Source organism: Leuresthes tenuis, unplaced genomic scaffold (genome assembly GCF_036924035.1).
Source record: "Leuresthes tenuis unplaced genomic scaffold, fLeuTen1.0.hap1 SCAF_6, whole genome shotgun sequence".
Classification (NCBI taxonomy): Eukaryota; Metazoa; Chordata; class Actinopteri; order Atheriniformes; family Atherinopsidae; genus Leuresthes; species Leuresthes tenuis.
In genome coordinates, this window is record NW_027325360.1 from 26,219,336 (window position 1) to 26,241,039 (window position 21,704).

Sequence of the window (21,704 nt, forward strand, 5' to 3'; positions counted from 1 at the left end):
CCCCCTTTTTCTTAAGGATGTAACTTTTAGACACTATTTTTTTTTCCACTTTAGTTAATCTGATACGGGTCTGAAGATCACAGCCATTAAATACTACTTCACAAAATCAACTCAACAGTAACAACTCTAAAGTAAATAAATATGAGGAAAAAAATATCATGTTTCTATAATAGTGGGTGCTGTGTGTTTGCATCTGGGGCTGGAAAACAGACTGCAAAGCATCTGCCCAATAAAATTAATTTTATTGTTATTAAAACCTACAAAAGAATATATATCTCAATTTTCGCACGGATTACATTAGTGAACCAATTCAGTACTTTTTTTCTACAATTTTTTACGTCATGGTGTTTCTTTACAGGCAATTTTGTAGCCACCCTTGTCTGGTCCTGGGTCCTTTCATAATAATAACATGGCTGCCCTCTGCAGAGGCAGACACCGGTGGAAAAGGATCAAATTCTTACATGTTTTCACAAGAAGTCTTACAGGTAAAGTTGATTATATTATTTAGATATACTTAGGTGGTCCTCGTAGGCTGTATTGTAGAAGTAGAGACATAAACTCCGATAATTTAGCGATTAATAGCTGCTCTGTCTTCAATGCTTAGACCTTGAATGGATAAAGTTTAAACGCTGCGAGAGCTGTGTGTGATTTCTTTATCTGGTTAGTTACTGTAAGTTCATTTGGTTTGTGTCCTCGATATTGCACTTAAGCAAATGCAGTTTAAAAATGCATGTTTCTCAGGCAACGTTTTCATGGTCACATTGGCTCCTAGCCTTGAGAACCACGTAGCTGGTTGGTGCCAAACAGGCTAGTTACAAAGACTACTTATATTAATAACAACACTCATTACTGCTTATTGAGAAAAAAGAGCTGTGTGGTGTGTGCGCATCTCTACCCAAACCAATGGTATTTTTAACTGTTGCTATTTTATCTCTGCTAGCTGAAATAACATCTTTCAGTCTACACAGAATGTCATTACAGCAGCATTCCATCATTACTGTATTATTGAGATTAGATTTCACGATGTCCAGTGCTCATCATTCAGTGTTGTCTCTCAGGGAAGTTTGACTATGACCTCCTGGTTATTGGTGGTGGTTCTGGAGGCCTTGCTTGCTCCAAAGAAGGTGATGCCCTTTGCCCATTTTCATTTATGTTTAGGCATCTATATTGTAAACTTTTTTAAAAAAATTCTCAGTTTTCTAACTGTATGTTTACATTATTCAGCGGCACAATTGGGACAGAAAGTTGCTGTTTTAGACTATGTGGAGCCATCTGCTAAAGGTAAAACCTCTTTTTAATGTATGTTTTTTGGTAGAGACTCAAAAACTATAAATTTTGAGAAAATACTTTTCCAAACAGGTACCAAGTGGGGTCTGGGGGGTACATGTGTCAACGTTGGCTGCATTCCCAAGAAGCTCATGCATCAGGCTGCTCTCCTTGGTACTGCAGTCAAAGATGCTAAGAAGTACGGCTGGCAGATATCAGAGACGATCTGCCATGACTGGTAAGTGTGAACAGAGCTTAGCTTCTGTGAGATAGTGCTTTTCTTTTCGAAAGTCTTACTTCGGTGCTTAGTGTAATAAGTAGCTGAGCAGCACCATCTAGTGATGTAATTCTAGTTAGACAGTGCCACTGCACAGAGGCTGTGAATGCTACAGTATTTTGGTTGTTATTTCTGGTCTCCTTTTGACAACAGTTTGTAATACTGATGGTCTGTTAGAATAAAAACACCATTGTTAAACAATTCATATTATGAATATTGAAATGTAAATATTGATTTTCCTTGTGTCAAATTTATTTTAAAAATTACACTTTTTTTTCTTCCATTTCTAAGCTATTGTGAAATAATGTCTTGTACTGTACTGTATTGCATTTATTTTTATTTAAGATAAAGTTTAAAATGCTGTGGCGTGTTATATTTATGACATAACCTTAGCATGTTTTCCAGGGTCACCATGGCAGAGGCTATTCAAAACCATGTGAGGTCTCTGAACTGGGGTCACAGAGTCCAGCTCCAAGACAAGTGAGTCACAGCAGATCCTATTTGATGGATGAGTTGATAAGTGTGAGCTTATTCTGCTCATTGAATTTGTGGGTTGGTTTGATTACAGCAAAGGTTAATTTTCGAAAGCCAGCTTCTCCAGATGATATATTCAAATATTGGATATCACAGTAGATATCATGTGCTGTCCATGCTGCAGCAACACACTCTCATCACTCTCAATCGCTCTCTATTCCTTTTTCATCGTTCATTTTCATTAACCAAAATTTTGATCCCGCTGTCCATTCTTTCTCGCTGTGCTGTACATTTTGTATCACACACACACTACGGGGCTCCAGGACTGCTCATCAGGGCTGGAGGCTTCATATTTGATACAATAAAAAATTAATCAAGATATCAAATTGACGTTAGATGATTACTAGCCTGGAGCAACCGTGAAGATCTCTTGTTCTGAACTGCACTTGAATCACCACATGAGCTGCTTCTACTAATGTACCCTGAATATTTCAAACTCCAGTGTTTGATTACATTCTGCAGTTACCCAGCACACTTTATGTTCGGTTTAAATACATTTGATACAAAGTGAAAATCTATTTCAAAGCTGAATATGGTAACATTGCAGTTCATAGACTATTTAGAACATTTCTGCAGCATAAGCAGCTCCCCCACATTTGATCCAGAAGTTGGGTATCTCTTATCCTTCAGAGATATAGCTGAACCCATCACCAGCCCCCTTCCTCCTGATCAAAGGGAGAAAATAATATCACTTTATCTCCATTGTGCTGCCCTGTCTCAGTCTCCTCTCAGTGCATCTATTCAGATTGATAAGCGTAGAGAATGCACAGGGGGAATCAACTGGATATCAGTGTGGTCATGGTGGTTCTCAGTAAGTCAACATCAGACACTTTAGCAATGTGTTTGGTTTTCTGTTTTGCAGGAAGGTGAAATATCTGAACCTCAAAGGAAGTCTGGTGGATGAACACACAGTTAGAGGACTGACAAAAGCAGGAAAAGAGGTGGGCTGCTTATTCATATTAAAACACGCGTTCATTATTTTAAATTGAAGTGTGACTTCTGTTATTGAGAAGACGGTGAATAATTATTTTAAAGTATCTATTCGCAGAAATTTGGTTTATTTACATAACACTAGTTCACAATAATAATTTAACCTTAAAAGGCACTTTATATAGAAAATAAACAAGTTCCATTAAAATCCAAATGAGCACTGTCCAGACCAATTATAAATCAGTGCAGCCCAGTTCAGGTAAATGAAATGAAGTCCGACTCGATAAAAAAGTGGCTTCATAAATCCGTAAGCCATACCTTCTTCATCCTGTGGAAGAGGAGCTGAACTAGTTGGTGTTCATGGTTCACCATTTGTAATTCTGAACTAAGTTCACATTCATTTCTTACTTTTTTTTCTTTGGTGGTACATAGTGCTATGATGCTAACACTGGAACACAGACCACAGACAAGTGAACAGATGCAAGCACATCTTCACATTTATCAGTTTTATACTAACCGTCAAGATACTCAAAATCCAAAGAAAAAACTTCATACGATCGATTCTAACTAAGTGCATTTTAGCTTTGACAGTCATTTTTGTGGGTTTAAATGCAACAACTTGACCCTCAGAAGTTCTCGGCATGGAAATTCTTCTTCTGTCACGTTAGTTAAAATATGCTCTAAAAGATCATAAACTGTGACACTCACACCAGCTTGCATTTATCATACGTTGATTAAAATGATATCCTTTTGAAACCAGACTCCAAATGCTGGTCACGAACGCGCTAATTCAAACACTGCTGGGGACCCTCAGCTTACTTTGGATTGGTGGCAGTGAACACCCTGGACAGACTGTCAGAGCCCAGAAATGTCATTTCCCTTTGCAGCACAGACCATGGCAGCTTCATTAATGTACTTATTTTGAGTACTTCCTTGTAATTATTGAATTACAATTCATTCACTTTTAATGGTAACACATTGTTGTACCTACAAGCACGTTTAACTGATGTCACTGTTGTTTTGTCATCATGAAAAACATTATGGAGACCCTTTGATTTCATTTGACCTTTCCTTCCAAACAAAAACTGTGACTTCACATATCTCTCTCCTCTCCCGCAGACTATCCTGACTGCAAAGAACATTGTGATTGCCACAGGTGGACGACCCAACTACCCTACAAATGTAAATATAAGCATTATCATTCCACCAATATGTTCCTGTTTATGTTTGCCATCACGTGCTGTTTGGTTGGTTACCTGGTAAACTGATGCAGTGGCTAAGGTACATGCACAAGCTTTAAAATGCCACAAGTCGCAGCTCTTAGAGAGGAAACCGTTCCCTCTCTAAGAGTGTTGTGCTCAACATTGTTAGTAGATTTGTTCACAGCTTCAATTGCTGTTATAGATCCCTGGAGCAATGGAGCATGGCATCACCAGTGATGACATATTTTGGCTGAAGAAGTCTCCTGGAAAAACGTAAGTGTATCCTCACTGTATGTACACACACATGCGCATATGTGTGGGGAAAAAAAATTGGATTGGGAAGATTTAAAGCAGCATTTAGATGTGAAGTCATAAAATGAAATAAATTCGATACAGGACAAAACTGGTTTATGCTTTAGTCTCTATATAAATAATAACGTGACCCTTGAGTGTGGGACTGCTGGCTTGGCTCTCTGCACAGCGCACTACAAGGGAAACAAGACCTCCGACCCAGAGAGAATTAATTCCGTGTCTATCCACTGCACTACCTTGCTCGCTGACACTGCACATCCCGCTGTCACGCACTGTGATCATTCATCAGAGACGTACAGTTTGTTTTTCTCTCTTCCTGTCCGCCTGTCCTCGCCTCATGATTCAGATTAGCGGCGTGCATCCTGACCTTTGCAGAACAAGCCCTTTAATCCAGCCATTTAGCTCCTGTCATCACCTGGTTAATTGGTCCTTCCCTGACGTTTCCTCTTGGCACGTCACGCAGATGGTGACTCGTGGTTGTGGTATACCTGGGCTGCGGAGGTTGTTTGCCTCTTGGTGACGGATAAATGGAAATAATTGTTTTGATTTTTAAGCTCTTTGAGATTCGAGGTTGTCTCCACCTCGGGATGTGGAGTTAATAACTGTTTTTGTTTTTGTAATGGAAATCTCTTTGTGAAGATTTGGACACTTTTGGCTTATGATTAAGCCTTATGTATGAATGAATATTTGGTCATATTTAGGCAGAAATTCTATGGTGTTCATAAACTTTCTAGCACCAGAAGTGATTGTATATGAAGCTGAAGAATCAACCATGACACCACTTGAGCTCAGGAAGCCCTTTGATGTAAGAGTTTGATGGTTAGTGGAGTCCTCTACATCCCCGCAGGCAGACGTGAGTTAACTGTTTTTAGCTTTAGCATCCCTTGTAAAGAAACAACCACAGACAATAGCTTGGACTGCAGGTGGTGTTGTGCTGTCAAGCCGTCAGCTGTGCAAGTGCTGTGGGCAGTGAGGGAGTATGAGGGGGTTACAGCTGAGGGACGAGTATCTAATGAACACACATCTAAATGACAGACTTTGCCTCGGGGCCAAAGTCCAAAATTGACTGCTGTCATCATGCTATCAGGAGAAATCTCTGAGCATGTGTCAGTAGATAGTGATCTAACGATGTGTGTTGTCTATGCTCTCAGTGAGGAAAATCAAAAAGGAAAAGAGCACTCATTTGGACAGTTGTACGGCAAAGGTACACAATTCACATGCCTTAACTAAGATATTTATTTTAAATCATTTACTGCACCGCAACAATATGAAAGTAAAGTATTTTTCAAGTCAAATCACTACATTCTTTACAAATATCTTCAATAAAACCTACCACAACCACGTGGTCTCTTACATGAATCCTCTCTCTGCTTGTGTACTTCATTGAAATTGATAAGCACACAGAGAGATTTCAACCGTACGCTTCAGTGCAGTGTTGCAAGCTAAGCAGCATCACTGCAGCACATCCTCTGAAAAAACTCAGCAGATCATTCATAAAAGAAGAAGCATTTGTATAAATCTGATAAAGACAGGTCATCAATAAGTATCTGTTTCATTTTAAAGTCTGCATAAATGGACAAAACTAATATATCAGTTGTTGCCTTTAGGACTTATTGGTTAAAGCACATGTTGTGTGATAGTCTAAGAAATATACTAATTCATTGATTTGCTAATTATTCATGTGAAGAGAATAATTTCGCTGCATTGTTGTCAGTTGTCACATATTTGGTGTTGGGCACCCATTTTCAGGCTCTGCATATGTCACTCTCACACACTGGCCAAACTCATTTCACCAATATAACGAGATAATGGAAGCTTTAAAGTCTCCTTAAAAGAAACCCTTTTATGGACTTGGACCTAAAGCAAGCCTTTGCAACATTATTTACCCCCATGGTAGATGGAAACGCAGAAGTATCTGGATCTAGTGCTTATTTGTGCCAAAGCTTTTGAAGAACTGCCCAAGATTAATGAGCAACCAACGAGACCGTTCAAAGCAAACCTTCCTCCTCAGGACTTGTGGCACCACGAAGGCCTTGGCCACAGTTGACTCCCTCACACTGACAGGAAATAGACCTAAAGAGTTTTAGGATTTGTCTGTCTGTTGGATGGCTTCCTGTCTAAACTGTTACTTTAATTGGGAGTCTGGCTTGGTGTGAAAAATGAATCGCACACAAGAGCTAGACAGCCTGACTCTATCTCACTTAGACAGCGATTGCCTTTATTAGACCTCTATAGTTTTGAGTCTTCTATGCCTGATATGTTCTGGTAAGGTAACTAAACCCATTTTGCAAATATTTAATTAATTGAAGATTCTAAAAAGCATTGTCTTTTAGTTGAATAATGTGTGACACATATACAGATGGGTCAAAACAGATCAAACATAAAAGGTTAGAAGAAGTTTTTGGGGAAAGGAGACAGTTTCTCAGTGATGAAAGCAAAGAATCAAGCTAAAGCTCTCAACCTAATCTTTTTTAAGCCACTTCACAATACGTGCTAAGTGCAACAGTGCATTACACAGATATGGGGAAAATGGGCGCTGGTGCTTTTAGTGGTTGGAGTTAGTATTGGACAAGGGCAGGATGTGCCGCAGGCAGCCAGAGCTGTCAGCTAGAGCCGACCTGAAGGGAAGAAGGTCTGTTTTAGAAGCATAAAAACAGGGCCTCATCCATACGGGTGACGGGCTTCACTCAGCGGGTTGATGTGTGGACTTGAGCCCTGAACATGGCACACCCCATCTGCAGGGATTAGCCTAAACGCTAGCAATTAGCCCTCCTCAGCACCACAGATCTTTTAGCTGGATTATGAGTGTGATTCACCTGGACCACACACAGAAACGCATAGTTTTTACTGTCCACATTTTCTACATTTACTTTGTTATTCATCACCTGTGTAATTCTAGGATTTAAAGTAAACATTTTTAGCTTTGGGTTTGCTTTGTTTTATTTGGCCAAAGTGCATTGAACCAAATGATGAAATGTATCAGTATAGTATTGTTAGTACTGCTAAGAGCTTCTCTTTCTCTGTGTTTTGCAGACTTGTGGTTGGAGCCAGTTGTATCCTTTGAATGCCTGGAGGCTTGTTAATGGGGCCACTTTATTGAGTCTGCTGGAAATCAGTAAACAAATTTTACAGTTAGAACACTTGCATCAGACCAATTAAAGTTTCCAAATGGTATTTATCCATGTTTTAAGTTTATGGTGCTGAATCCTTAGTTCCGTATAAACTTCCCTTGAGTCAGAAAGTGTTCAGTCTGAGCTGCATCATGAACTGGTTGTCGCTGTTTTATTTCCTTTTTTAAAGCTACCTTGCTGCTGTGTAGGACTGTAAATCTTTAGAAGTCAACTGTCACACTTCAGGTGATACTATAACTACAGAGTCTTATATTCCTCAACTTGGTGTTATCCAGATGTGGCTCTTGAGTGTGCAGGCTTCCTCACAGGCATTGGCTTGGACACCACAGTGATGGTCCGCAGCATCGCCCTCAGGGGTTTTGATCGGGTATTGCTCTCTGATCTAAAATTTGCATATTCTGGATATCTTTAAGGTAGTTTTTTTGTCCCATACTCATTGTCGTGTTATGCAGCAAATGGCAGGTCTTGTGACAGACTACATGGAAGCCTACGGGACTAGGTTTGCATGGAAGTCTATCCCAAAAAGAGTGGAGAAACTCTCTTCAGGAGCCCTGCAGGTGACGTGGACTGACACGCAGACTGGCAGCGAGCACAAAGACACTTACGACTCTGTGTTGTGGGCAGTTGGTGAGTTTTTGTTTTTTTTTATTTTCAGGGGAGTGGTTCATTTTAAGCTTCTGTGTTATTTAAAAGAAAAAGCATCACATATTTCTTATCAGAAATATTCCCTTTTGCCTGATAAAATCTAGAATCGATGAAAAGATGACTCTCAGGCTTCTCTTGCATGTCCTTAGTCATTAAATATGACACTATTAAATAGCTTTTAATCAGTTTCTTTATGAGATTTAGATTACGGCATTCAGTATAGTTTACAGTGGCAATAACAAACTCATTACCTCCTATTTACTGCTTTTCAAGGGATTGGATGTAATCCTCCACTCATATTGTTTCCCTCTTATTATACACCCCTACGAAATAAAATGAAATGCGAAGTACGAGTCTGTTGTCCTCCCCCCAGTTTCATCGTCATCTTCAATGAGTGCAGTGTCAGCAGACAGCAGAAGAATCCAGGCTGAAAACAAAGTAATAAAGCCTGAGTGATGGGAATGGGCAGGGGAAGTGTTAATCACCTACTGCTGGCTCTGTGGCTCTCTGGCTGGAGAAGAGCAGGTCAGAGCAGGATGCACCCAGGCACAGGTCACCACGTTCCCCTCTTTGTTCTCTCTGTCTGCGCCTTCCTGCTCATGCCAGCCCTGCGGAAACCAACCTTGCATCTGTCACTGCCATCCCTGCCTGCGGCCCTCTGTCTGCCATCACTAGCTGCCATCTTCCTCTTACTTATTTATTCTTTTTCTATTATTCTATGATTTCAATTCTCCTTTTTCCTCCAGAAGTCTGAGTAACAATGGAAGGAACATCCGTCGGGGCTGCAGTTGTTGGATTATTTGTGTTGACCGCTTTTAAAGGCAACGTCTCACTTCCGAAAATCTGACTGAAAGTTTTTTGCTTTATCTGGGAGTTTGTGCAAAGAGGGGGGGTGTTACTTTTGGTCAGTGCGTGTGACAGCCACAAGGATGTGTGTGACCCTCCAGCTGAGATGATGTTAGTTCTTCCCTCTTATCCTAGCAAGAGACTGCTGGTGACAATAGTTCTTGCATCGGTTTTGCCCTGCGTGAGATGCTACATCCTGTGTGTTTCCGATGTTCATCAGAGTGAGAAAATCCTGACATTTTGGGAATCAGAAAAAAGCAAAAGAAAAGGTCCCATTTCAAACGTCGAACTTGTACAATATTTATCTTTGTTTTTAGGCTCTTTTCCTAAACATCTCCATAATTGTAAAAAGAACAAAGCCTTGCCTCAGCAGTTCAAAGTTAAAAAGCTTTCAGAAGTTGGAAGGACTCTGTGTTGCCACTGCTAGCTAAAACCTCACGATGGCTACATGTGTATAACAGACAGTTTTTGTTCCCATACAGTTTAGTGAGAACCAGTAACAATGTGGCCTCTGCTCTTTGATGTGTGGATGCAGGAGTTATGAGTACAAGGCCACTTCCTTTTACTGTGGCCTTACACTAGAGGCCAGGCAGGGTCCCAGGCCTCTGTGGAGTTATTAAAGGCCAGAGGGGACTGGTGGACAGTATCACCACTGTCTACCACATCCTTCTCCATGGCTCTGCCTCCCTCCACCTTTCCCCTGCTCCTTCCTGACCTCATGGCCGCTCCCATGTCCAGGTGTGCCCATAGAAACACGACAGGAAACAGAACATTTCCAAGCTTCCCGTCTGCGTACTGAAAGTGGGCACATTCGTCTTCTCCCTCACGGCCCTCGGCAGTGCTCAAGGATGTCATTTAAAAGCATTTCCTTTTTTTAAAGGGCATTTGCCTGTCTGTTTTAAACAGGCGGCAACCTTCAGGGCTAAAAAAGACGAAGCTTGTGGGGAAGTGCCAAAGGTTTGTCTCAAATGGCCACCTGGGACTGGCTCCAAAATCTTGTCAGTCCCACAGACTGTACGTAAAACATGAACATAGCCACTGTGACATCACTTATAGGTCTGTGGACGACTATTCTGAAGCCTTTTTTTTTCTTTTTTATGTATGTAATTTAACCATCACTATCTTAGCTTAGACAGAAGTGACATGTAAGGAGTGGATCTGACAGAACGGTGTGGCAATTAAAACAATCTCCCCTCTCCTTACACAGTTCTCACAGTTTATTTCTGCTGTAAAGTCATGCATTGTGCCACATTAATCCATGGGGATTTGGATCACCCGTGAGTGGCCATTACACATTACTCCACAAAGGAATTTGTTTTATAAGGCACCAATGACACCCCTGAGTGTTGATCAGACTATTCTGTAGTGTTTTAATCTGTGGGTGGCAGTGCAATTGGGATACATTATTCAAAAATGCACAAATCTGCAACTTGTTTCTGAAGTACAATATTGATACAATAGCCTTTCGTGGTCCTTTTAGTGACTGAAATAACACCGTTGTGCTTCTTACTGTTAAAAAAAGATGTGACTCTACTGAATTCTCGCTATTATCAACTGTGTTACAAAGAGCAAGAATTACATTTGGTGTATTTATTATTTTTTTAATTTTTCCATCCGTGACCAGTTCAGCACTTATTGTCTGTCTTTATGATCAGAAAGAGTCTAAAGGTCTGAGGTGACCTTGCTGGGCTTTTGAGTTATTTTTCTTCAGTATTCATATTAATTAAATAAGCATTAAAAAATTTACGAGGACCCTCCAGAACTTTCTACTGGCTTCATCGGGGCTTTGTGAGTGATCAGTTCAGAAGTGACTCAGAGGGCTGGTTACATAAACAAAAGTCTCCACCATTGTCATCACATTTCAATTAAATTGTTGCTAAAAGCCTGATTGGTGCAAAGAGTTATATGACATCATCTTTAGCAAACAGATGCTGACCCAAAATGAGCAGTATGGAAAAGCAGACACGGCTCCTTTAGCTCACGCTGAACAGCAGCTGAGGAAAATAAGATGCGAGGAAAATGATCAGTGATGATGTACAGTGATCATGTGATAAATTTCAGACAAGCAGAGAGCAGAAGTTATGTGGGATGGTGGTGATGTCGAAGGTTTTTGTTGCATCTCATTTCTAGTGTTACAAACATGTAATGCTAGCTTTTTTCCCCCCTTACAGCTCTTTATTGATTAACATCTTAAAATCTTTTTTGGCTTGACATGAAACGCATTGTAACATCAGTTTCTGGCTGTGTGCACGATCTGTTCCTCCAACAACAACAAGCTTCCGTCTCATTGCTCTCCCTTTTGTTCATTAGTGTGATCAGATAAGCTCCCAGCTCTCATTTTAACTTGTGGAGATTTGTTGTAGCTGTTTTGAAAAGCAGTCTTGCGGCTTCCTCTTAATGACACAACAGGCTTTGTCCAGATCGGCCCATTTTCTCACATGTGAGTTTGTCCACATTCCAACCCTGTCTCTTACTGACCAGCCTAATGTTGTTGTGTCCTCGCCGTACAATGGACTGCTCACTGCTGCTCTGTTGCAACAGGAGTTTCTGTCAGGACCACAGGCGAGTAAAAAGAGCTCTTTACTTGGAGAACCAAGAGTTTTTCAAAACTGTTGGGAGTAATTCGTGCTGTAATTCAACTAAAGCTCAAAATGACAAGTACCCTGTTGTAAGTAAAAGTAGTTATATATAATCATTATAGGACAAACTCTCCACCCATTCTGAGCTCTCAGGTTTCATTCTTGACATCAGAGAAGGAAAGAGTATTTCAAAATGAATGAATTGATACATTTCTATAATAAAACGGTTACTGCAATTAATATAGTTAATATGATTGAGTATTTAATTTGGTTTCACATATTAATACAAGAAGCAGTTGTTGAAGAGGAGGATGAAATGATAAAGAAAAGCAAATATCAAATTTTGTTGAAGCACTTCTTTCGAACAACAAAAGAAATACATTTCGATCCGACCAACTGGAGACTGGCCTGTAGAGCAGTGTTTTGGTTTTACAAGACAGGAAAAGATGTCGAAGGCCCGCCTTGGGGAATTGCTTGTGACGGCCCAACTTCCCCTCTCACCTCATTCTCTATGCTCTATCCCATTCTGCCACACACACCGTTGAGAGCTATAGCCCCCACTGGTCTGAGAGTGGGGGGTGGGGGGCCGTTGTTCTTTGGCTCCAGCCAGGAAAAAGGGTCTCGGGGGTTTGTTATTTTTGCTGTCCGATAGCATCTACATGGGTACCTCAGGGCTGGGTGTTTATTATGCTACCCAGGCAGGTTGTGAGGAGCTGTGTCGAGGAGGGGGTAGAGCGTGGTCCAAGCTCCATCACCATGGAGACTCCGTGTCGACAGCATCAGTCAGCTGTCCCCCAGGAAGTGTCAGAATTCGCACCTTGGGATGTCCTGTGGGGTCAGTGGGATACCCGTTCCCAGCTGCTCATCCGTTGCCCCTTCTGGAGCTCTCCCGCTCAGCTGGCCAGATGTTGTAGTTTTCACCTTCAGAGGGATTATGAAGAAACCAGTGATACTGCCATCTTAAGTTTTTAGTTAAAGCCTATGTCAGCCTTCCATTTCTGATGCCATGATTCACAAATGACTTGTACTGAATTGTTCTTTGAGTTCTTTCCTTCCAGGATCGGATATCGTGTGAGTTCAAACCTGAGCAGAATGTGTTGTGAACACTCTTGCCTGTGTCCCTTTCCACAGAATAGTAACGTAATATTGCCTCCCTGTTAATCTCAGGTAGAGCTCCTGAGACCAAAAGCCTGGGCCTCGACAAGCTCGGCGTGGAACTCAACGAGGAGTCGGGGAAAATAGTTGTAGGCGCTGATGAATCCACTTCGGTGCCAAACATCTATGCTTTTGGTGACATCGGTGAGGTAAGCATTGTCAACACATTCCACGCTGACAGCAGAAACGGCCCTGATAACAGTCACGAGTGGAAAAACACTCCATATAATTATTGGTCTTAATTTAGACTGTAAAACTCAACACTATGCCACAAGTTACTGGAAGTCCACGCCCATCCCAGATTCTGTAAATGCTTTTTATATTTGAAACAGCTGACTCGGGTATGCATCAGCTTCATTATATAAAATGCCATTTAACGCGATCTTTTACTTTCACCTCCTTCAGCTGTTTGATATGTACATGTACTTCTATTTTTATGATCTAACTGAAGTCGGTTGGAATACATTTTAAACACACTTGCCAAATTATACCCGAAGAGGTTAAAACTACAGAGATGGATAGTTTTCTGATTCGTTTTTCAGTCAGTCTTCATAACATGTTGAAAAACCTCCCTTTTAAGGTTATTTATGAGCACTACTGGCCTGTAACCAACTCGTGAAGAGACAGAGGGATAACATTGAGTGAAGAGCCACAGGTCGGGAGCAGACGAGCAAACCTTCGCTCCGAATATTCTTTTTTTAAAATGATAAGTTGCTGTCATCCATTTTGTATCATTAGAATTCCTACTTTGTAATTATAAACAACTCTAAATGTATGCAGAGCACCTCCCATTATGTGTAAACAAGACAGACGATGTCTTCAAAGACAAATCATGCTCTGTGACCAAAAGTGTAATGTATGCAAACACATATGGAAGGTGGCAACAGTTTATCATCCAAAATGAAGCGCTTTGATGTTTAGAATCTCTTCAGAATAACCATCTAAACAGATTTTTTCTTGAAATATTGATGCTACATAGACAAACATAGCGACCCATGGTCTGAAATGAAGTTGTAAACATACTAAGTTGCTGCTCCTAATCATCACAAGCTTAACAACCACTAGAATGCAAGGCGTTGATATTCTTCCTCAGAACAGTTTGCAGACATGTTTCTGGCTCGGTTTGCAACCGTTGCGATATATGTAGGTCCACATTAGATAGGAAACATGATTAGATTTCCACTGCACCTCATGAAAAAATGTGGACAAACTGGGTAAGATTTAGATTTATAAAAATAAAAAAATAGAGATATTTTAAAATAACTTAATTCTAACTTTAATTTAATGCACAAATGCATTAATATGTTTCCACCTGCAAGAACCCGACTGGAGGCTGCACAGGGCCGTCTTTCTGCAGTCACTGAAACCGGCTCCATGTTAATACTAGTTAGACCTGTTGCATGTGCTGTCAGTATTGTTTTTTCACTGTGACCAGCTGTGAGCTTCCTTCCTGCCTCCCAGCTCTCATGACACACAAACGCACACTCTCACACAACGTCTTTGTGATTGACAGCTTGCTTTGAGGAGTCGTGGCTCTCACCAATCTGTCTGTCAGCTTTTCACAATAGCAGAGATATATTTTTTTTGCTCCGCTATGAAAAAGCTGGAGGGTTGATATCCCACTTGATTCAGCCTGTGTTTTTCTTTTTTTTGTTCTCAGAAAAGAGCGCCAACAAATGCATAATAAAAGTGCGCGCTGCCTGGCGTGGAATTAGTCACCGGAATGTAAGAGCATATGTAGCCACATACACGCAGAGGTGCAGGAGATGCTGTTTGGACAACAGGATGTGTGGCGGCGATTTAACAGGTTGAAGTCATGCGTTTAAGAATTGCCCCGCAGCCCTACCGTTTCCTCCCCAGTTCAGTGGGATGTATTGCTCCATGTCTGCGTCTGTTGGCAGACATCGAAAACAATGGCCAAAAACAAAGATTTCAGTGTTTCTAAAACCTCCCTGTTGGTCACAGACTCATGATCCACCATCTCTGCGTTTGTAATCACACGCTGTCTGTTGCACAGTTGTGTGTCGTCAGATGTAAAAGTGAAAAAAATCAGTTTTTACATTTTGATTTTTCACACCTTCTGTGAGTTTTTTCTGTAGGAGCTGAAGGAGAAGCTTAATGAAAATCCAAACTGAGTAGCTTGACATTTGTCGGTTGTAAGACTTTTTAAGTTCATAACATCATTCTTAATTACCTCGATTTATGTAAAACTACAAAAAAAAATCTAGCAAAACACAGCTTTTTCTACGTATTTGTAGCTTAACAATACAAACCCATTATTATGCTACCCAGAGAGAGCTGAGCAGGATCCGGTAAACCTGACCATGTAACCACCGTAATGAATTTTTAAAAATGTCACAAATGTGAAGAAAAAAAATGTACTTAGGGGTTGGATAATTTTGCCTGATTCAAAAGGAATTCTATGGAAAAATATTTATAGCTCTATAAATGTATTTCTTTTGTTACAGGGTCGCCCTGAGCTGACTCCGACGGCCGTTAAAGCAGGAAAGCTCCTCGCCCGCAGACTTGCTGGTCAGAGCACTGAGGTCATGAACTATGACAACGTAAGACGCGCTCAGAGGGTGATACTTTCCCTCCATCTTTCTACAGCTTATGCTTATGTGGTCTTTTCTGCTTATTATTTTAGGCCCCGTTTTAAGAAAAATTACGACCATTTCTGCCGTTGTTTGGTTGGACTCTTTTCTGCACCACCCCTCATCTTACTGCTAGCCTCTCTTTAAGATGATTCATAGCATAATATGCCAGCATTTTCCAAAATATCATCATTCTTCATCATTCTTGGTGTACTTATTCATCCCTCAGCAGGTTCTAATGAAGGTTTTATTATAGTTCTTGCATCCTACAAGATTATGGGTGAAGGCGGAATTATGTTTGTTTGTTTTTTAATGTGTGTTTGGCACAATGTTATTCTATATAAATCTGTTTAGGAACCATGATTATTTGTAGATTATATTCAGTGAAAGGAAGGGAGCTCCCTTCTGATTTTGAAACAAAAAAAAAGTATTCTTTACCTCCCACATAAGTGACAGCTTGACAACTCTGTAATTGCTGGGGCCCTTAGAAAATTCCCAAATACGGCCCAGTTTCATTTAAATGTATTGTGAAATTCATAGTTCTGTTTGCACTCATGTGTCGCAGGTCCCCACGACCGTGTTCACCCCTCTCGAGTACGGCTGTGTTGGTCTGTCTGAGGAGGAGGCTGAGGCGAGGCTTGGAAAAGACGGCATAGAAGTAAGATCCATAATCCAACTCCAGGCCTTGGACTTCAGACTCTAAAGCATGGCTTATACTATGATTGGACACATTAGAGAGTAAATTAGATCTTAGTTAGACATACTTTTGCACATATTCTGTGAGTACTTACTCGAGTAGTCTGTGAAAGTGAAAACTAATCTGATAATATTCAGAGGCAGCTGTGCTTCGAATGAAGAAATGGAACATAACAAACTCATGTTGCGCAATTTGTATCTGTAACTTGTTTATATGATTAGTTTCTGTATATAGTCAGTGTTTGGGACTTGTTACTGAATCAACCTTCATAAAAAAAATACAATGTCCTGCAACAGCTATACAAACATTGACACACTCACACACTATCCGAGAACAAGTAGGTCTGTACTTTACGTGCTAGTGTACATGCACAATATGCCAGATGCCAGCAACACCTGCAGGAGACTGTCGGTAAACTGTTCAGCCGGCGAGCTGGGACTCCTAGCTGTGAGTGACAGGCGAGCAGGAGGTCTGATTGAGGTGTGTATGGGGTGATGACAGGCACGCTGAGATCTGAAGAGGAGCTGCAGGACCAACCCCCGACAGCTGCGCGGCCTTCACAACTTGTGTCGGCACGTTCGCTCGTAGAATAAAACGCACCACAATCACGTCTGGAAAAGGACTTTGAAACCCAATCAGAACCAGAAGCCGGTGCAGTGTGAGCTATTTAGGTTTGGGTTAGATTAACTGTGGGCAAGGATCAGTACTATGCTTTCTAAATCAGATTTTCTTTTACTCTGTTGTTAAAAACAACAACATTTAAATAAAAACAAAAGACAAACAAACAAAAAAAAGCATCTCAAACTGTGGTTCCCATTTAATTTGATTGGGATTTAGGACGCCGTACTTAAGTGTTACAGGTAGCATTTTTCCACACAATTTCTTACGATAAATTTGTTTGTGTTGCGATTTTTAACTTTTATTTAGCAAAAGTGAAATACATTACTGTACAAACCATACATAAGAGGAACCTCCCTCTGTGTTTTCTTTGCAATTCAGTAAGCTCTGCTTTTAGAGCAAAGAACCACACCGGGATACTTTGCAGTCACTGTACAAGTACTGATTGCACAATATGTGACCTGCTGCATATGTAACATGCTCTTTGTGTTTGTCTGTGTAGGTATACCATGCCTTCTACAAGCCTCTGGAATTTACTGTTGCAGAGCGAGATGCAGCCCAGTGTTACATAAAGGTGGGACCAGAGATATTTGATTGATATGCTTTAATTTCTGTGGAATAAAGTTGGAGAGATGCTTTTGTTTGTACTTGTGTGTATATTCTTAGTCAAAAAAACAGAAGCAGACAAAATGGATGCCTTGTCTTAGAATTACTCAGAAGCGTGTTGCAAAATAAGTAAAGCATCTTGACTTCACCTTCTCAGCTGAAATGTTTTTATTTATTTTGGTACATTTTGTTTATTTTATTACCTAGGTGGTATGTGAGCGTGGCGGTGATCAGAAGATCCTGGGTCTGCATTTCACTGGTCCAAATGCAGGAGAAGTCACACAAGGCTTTTCTATGGGTTTGCAGTACGTTGAATATTACGGATGCCACAGGTTTAATGACAGTCTGTGTGAGTAACAGCAACATGACGAACCTCCCTTTCTTTTTGTTTTAGGTGCGGAGCAACATATTCTCACTTGTTGCAGACAGTAGGAATCCACCCAAGCTGTGCTGAGGAGGTGGTTAAGATCAACATCACAAAGCGCTCTGGCTTGGACCCCACAGTCACTGGCTGCTGAGGTTAAGCACCTCGGCCTGTGAGCACACAGGAAACTAAGCAATGGCAGAAAGGTAGCCTGGGTTTATTATGCTTGTTCTCTTTTTAGCTCGCTCTCTCTCTCTCCATGGCTCCCAGTTTCACTTTCCTTACTTGGATTTTTTGTGACACCTCCTTTGCTGGAGGGATCACGTCATCTCTGGCTGCGTGCATTTATGTCACTGGCATGTCGTGTGATAAGCAGGATTGTTATTATCCCATGCATGCACATGCTGTGTGTATGCTCTAAAGGAACAGAGCTATGGATCAGGTTAGTGAGAGTTAGGGCACAGAGCGAGCGTCTTTTAAATAAACAGGCTCATCAATCAGGGTTAAGACGTGCATTCAGGATTTTGTTGAAACCACACGAGAAACATAGACCAAGTTCGAATGTTCTTCTGAATATATATTCTGCAAATATTGTTGTTTCTCTGGCTGTACTTCCTGTCCATTAGTCTTGGAGGTGACACATACCATAGAACCCCCCACCACCACCACCGTGACACTGATGGATGGCCCCAGGGCCGTCGCCGCAGCGACACCGCTCCATTTCCCATGGACACACACAAATAGTCAGCAGCGCTCCTGTCAGTCAGCCAGCCAGCAAAGACCTGGACCAGGCAGCCCAGCTTGTTCAGGGCCCAGCAGAGTCCAGCAGACCCCTTTGTTTTCCTCCCATTCCGTTCTCCAGCAACATGCATGGACTGAATATAGTTGGACTGAAATATGTGCTGTCAAAAGCTGTATGTATGGCACATCCCAGGCACACAGAACTGAATTTAATAATAATAACATTGCTGTAAGAGCTGCATTACAGTTGTACTACTCAGTCTCACCCAAAGGCGGCACTGTTGCCCTCCGGTTCTCCCACTTTTTTGTGAGCCAAGAACAGAATGGATGAAGCAGTCACTGCATAATACATAAGCCTGAATGCATTCAGGTTGCACATTTAATCCCTTTAATCCCTATTAAAGATATTTGCTTTTGGATGGAGCTGGAAAGCTGACTAGCTTTATGGGTGCCAAACTGATAAGGGTTATCTGTTGTATATTTACATGGATGGCAGGTTAGCCCTCAAGAGTCATCACCCCTGAAGATAAGGGGAGTTGTTTATATCAATAAAGCATTAATGGACCCCCACAGTTTGCAAAAGGCCTCAAATGTTCAACCTGCTGCCTGTACCGGACATCTTGGCTTTATTAAGCAGATGAGGAGGGAGGAGGACTGTCAATAAAAAGTGCTGCTACAGAAATTGAGGGACCTATGAGGAGGCTGCTGGCGGTAGTTTATTTTCATTTGAAGTCTAATCTGCCCAGTCTGATTAATGATTCTGATGAGGGGAGTGACAGCGTGCCAGGAGATGGAGAGATGAAAAAAAAAAAGAGAGTGAGAGCTACCAGGTTTATTTGGACCTGGGCCTGAGAGGAGAGAGCCGAGTTCCAGCCCCAGTTAGGGAGGGAAGGGGGATTCCTGTGTGCTCTGTTCAGGGCCGAGGTGCTGACTGAAGGACCCTGACCTCCGCTCAGCAGGAACAGCTTGACTCTATCACTTGGAGCACAGAGGGGCTCATATACTGCAGCACAGCACGGCAGGGGCTTTTCGGTTGGGGGGGCTCCAGGGGAGAAAGGGGTAGGTCGGGCAATGGAACAGACACAACCAGCCAAGCAGCACAACGCTGAGCGGTGCCCAGGGTAACTGAGTCTATGTTCCTGTGCTTAACGAGCCACTTCAGAGACCCCAGGATAGGCCCAAGGCAGCGTGAGGGAAGTCATTGAGACTATCAGTGTAACTGTAATGTCTGTTTGCTTTTTACCCTCCGCTTCCCTTCTGCTTTGTCTCATGCCATCTGTTATTTGAAGGTCAACATGGCTGTTCACACGCACAAATTTACATATTTTGAAGATATCTGCTAAAATATGTCCATCATGAATGATTCCTGTTTATTGTTGATTGTTTAGTCCAGGCCAAACATTTGACCTGTTAACCTTCGCTGTGCTCCACAGGAGGGGAGGTCAGGGTTCAACTTTCAGGTTGGCCAGCTAATGATGACCTACACTAAAACCCAAAACTGGGGAGTGGAGGCCTGATGTCACCTGGCCACAAACTTTAGTTCATGTAAATAGAGAAGAGTAATTTTCCTTTAAAGCTTTGTGATACATAATTTATATGTAAAGTAATAACACATTGAGATACAGTGTCACCATTAAAGAAATTATATCTACGGAATGAGTCTTCTGTTGTCTGAATTAATGACTGAATGATTCATGTTAACCCACAGTGTGTTTTCTGAGGCCCCTTAAAAAATGGTTAAAGATGGCTCTAACATCTGGCTTTTAGTGCAATGGGAAAATGTTCATCAGCATTCAGTCAATGACTCTGCAGTAGCCACCGGTCTTTATCAGCTCCAGCTCCTCCCTGCATTGATGGCACACACAACCTGGGTGCACACTAATTGTCCCTAAGGCACCAGAAGTGGACACAGGTCTTCTTTTTCTTTCTTTTTTTTCTTTCTTTTTTTTATATCAGACATAAATTTACTGATCAAAGCTTCTCATACAGAGAATCTGAAACTGACTGCAACATTTCGTGGACAAAACGAGAGATTGATCAATTTTTACCTGTCTGCAGGACAGCTGGCAGCTCACTAATAGTCCCATTGTGTCGGGTTGACATCTGCAGTTAATCAAAAATAGAAACTAGAAAAGTCCGGCTTGTAGGAACTGGGATCGAGCCTAAAATACAGGGTGCAATCATTTAATGTACTAGTTAGAGGCTTCTCCTGAGGTAGCCACCACTTGCAAGGTACTAGTTACCAGTTCTGAATGTATTACAGCCCTCAGAACATTGGGTGTAAACATACACAGGTGGTTGGAGAGGATTTAACTAGTTAGTTTTAGTTTTTAGCTAATTTACTCACCTACGGAAAAAACTGTTTTATGTTGAACTCAGTAGCTGTTGCCAATATGTTACCATGAAACAGTTCTAAATCTTTACAGTGTTCCTTTAAGAACTACTCAGGCCTGGACTTGAATGGCGTACCATTCTGCAACTGCTCTGACAATGTTTAATGGTTTTTGATTAATTTGTAGGAATTAGTATATGCTCCTTGGTGCAATATGAGTCATCAATAGTTTATTTTACTAACTTTCCAAGAAATTATTTTGTTGTTAGTCAGCCAGGTGCTGCTATATAAGTGTATCTTTTTAGGACACAACCTATAAAAAAAGACACTTTAACTGAATGATTTAATGGGAACTTGAATGCAGCATCCTTGTGTAATTGAGCAAGAAAAATAACAAATATGTGTATAAATGTTGATATATCCTTATCAGGAAAATGTGAAAGTAACATGGGGACAAATCGTGAAGAGATGGTGTCATTGTAATTATACACCTGAGTAGATCTGCAGATGTTTGTCTGAGAATATGCTCCAGCTCAGTTTTTTATGTGAAGCTGTATCTCAAGGGATGGTCAGACTTTGACCCTGAGTTGTCTCTGCCGACAGCCAGCTCTGCTATGCCGCCCTGTCAGTCAAGCCTCTGCACCAACAATGGCAGAAATTCCACCGTGTTTGTTTGGTTAAGAACGGAGCTCTCTGAAACCCCTGAACCTCCTCAAGAACCACAGCAGCCTCACTCAACCTGAGAATGAAGTTGATGTCAGTCCTACTCCAGACGATGGAGGTAAAGTTGACCCTCTGTCTTAAGAATAGTGAGCCCCATTTAACAATTGTGTCTCTTCTGTCGCTCCACAATGGAGCAAACGGGTTAAATCCGC

The 21,704-nt window shown here is 41.3% G+C and overlaps 1 protein-coding gene across 1 annotated transcript; it reads left to right on the top strand.

The window, feature by feature from the left end:
- The first annotated feature begins 396 nt into the window (after positions 1–396).
- txnrd2.2 (thioredoxin reductase 2, tandem duplicate 2) lies at positions 397–20,153 on the top strand. The gene is made up of 17 exons (XM_072388479.1): positions 397–485; positions 1,059–1,124; positions 1,225–1,281; positions 1,360–1,504; positions 1,949–2,023; positions 2,940–3,018; positions 4,127–4,189; positions 4,412–4,482; positions 7,555–7,574; positions 7,928–8,019; positions 8,105–8,279; positions 12,890–13,026; positions 15,346–15,441; positions 16,037–16,129; positions 17,289–17,360; positions 17,600–17,697; positions 17,787–20,153. Exons 1-17 carry the CDS (start codon positions 410–412, stop codon positions 17,908–17,910), a joined length of 1,539 nt encoding a protein of 512 aa, XP_072244580.1. The 5' UTR covers positions 397–409; the 3' UTR covers positions 17,911–20,153.
- Positions 20,154–21,704: the final 1,551 nt, after the last annotated feature.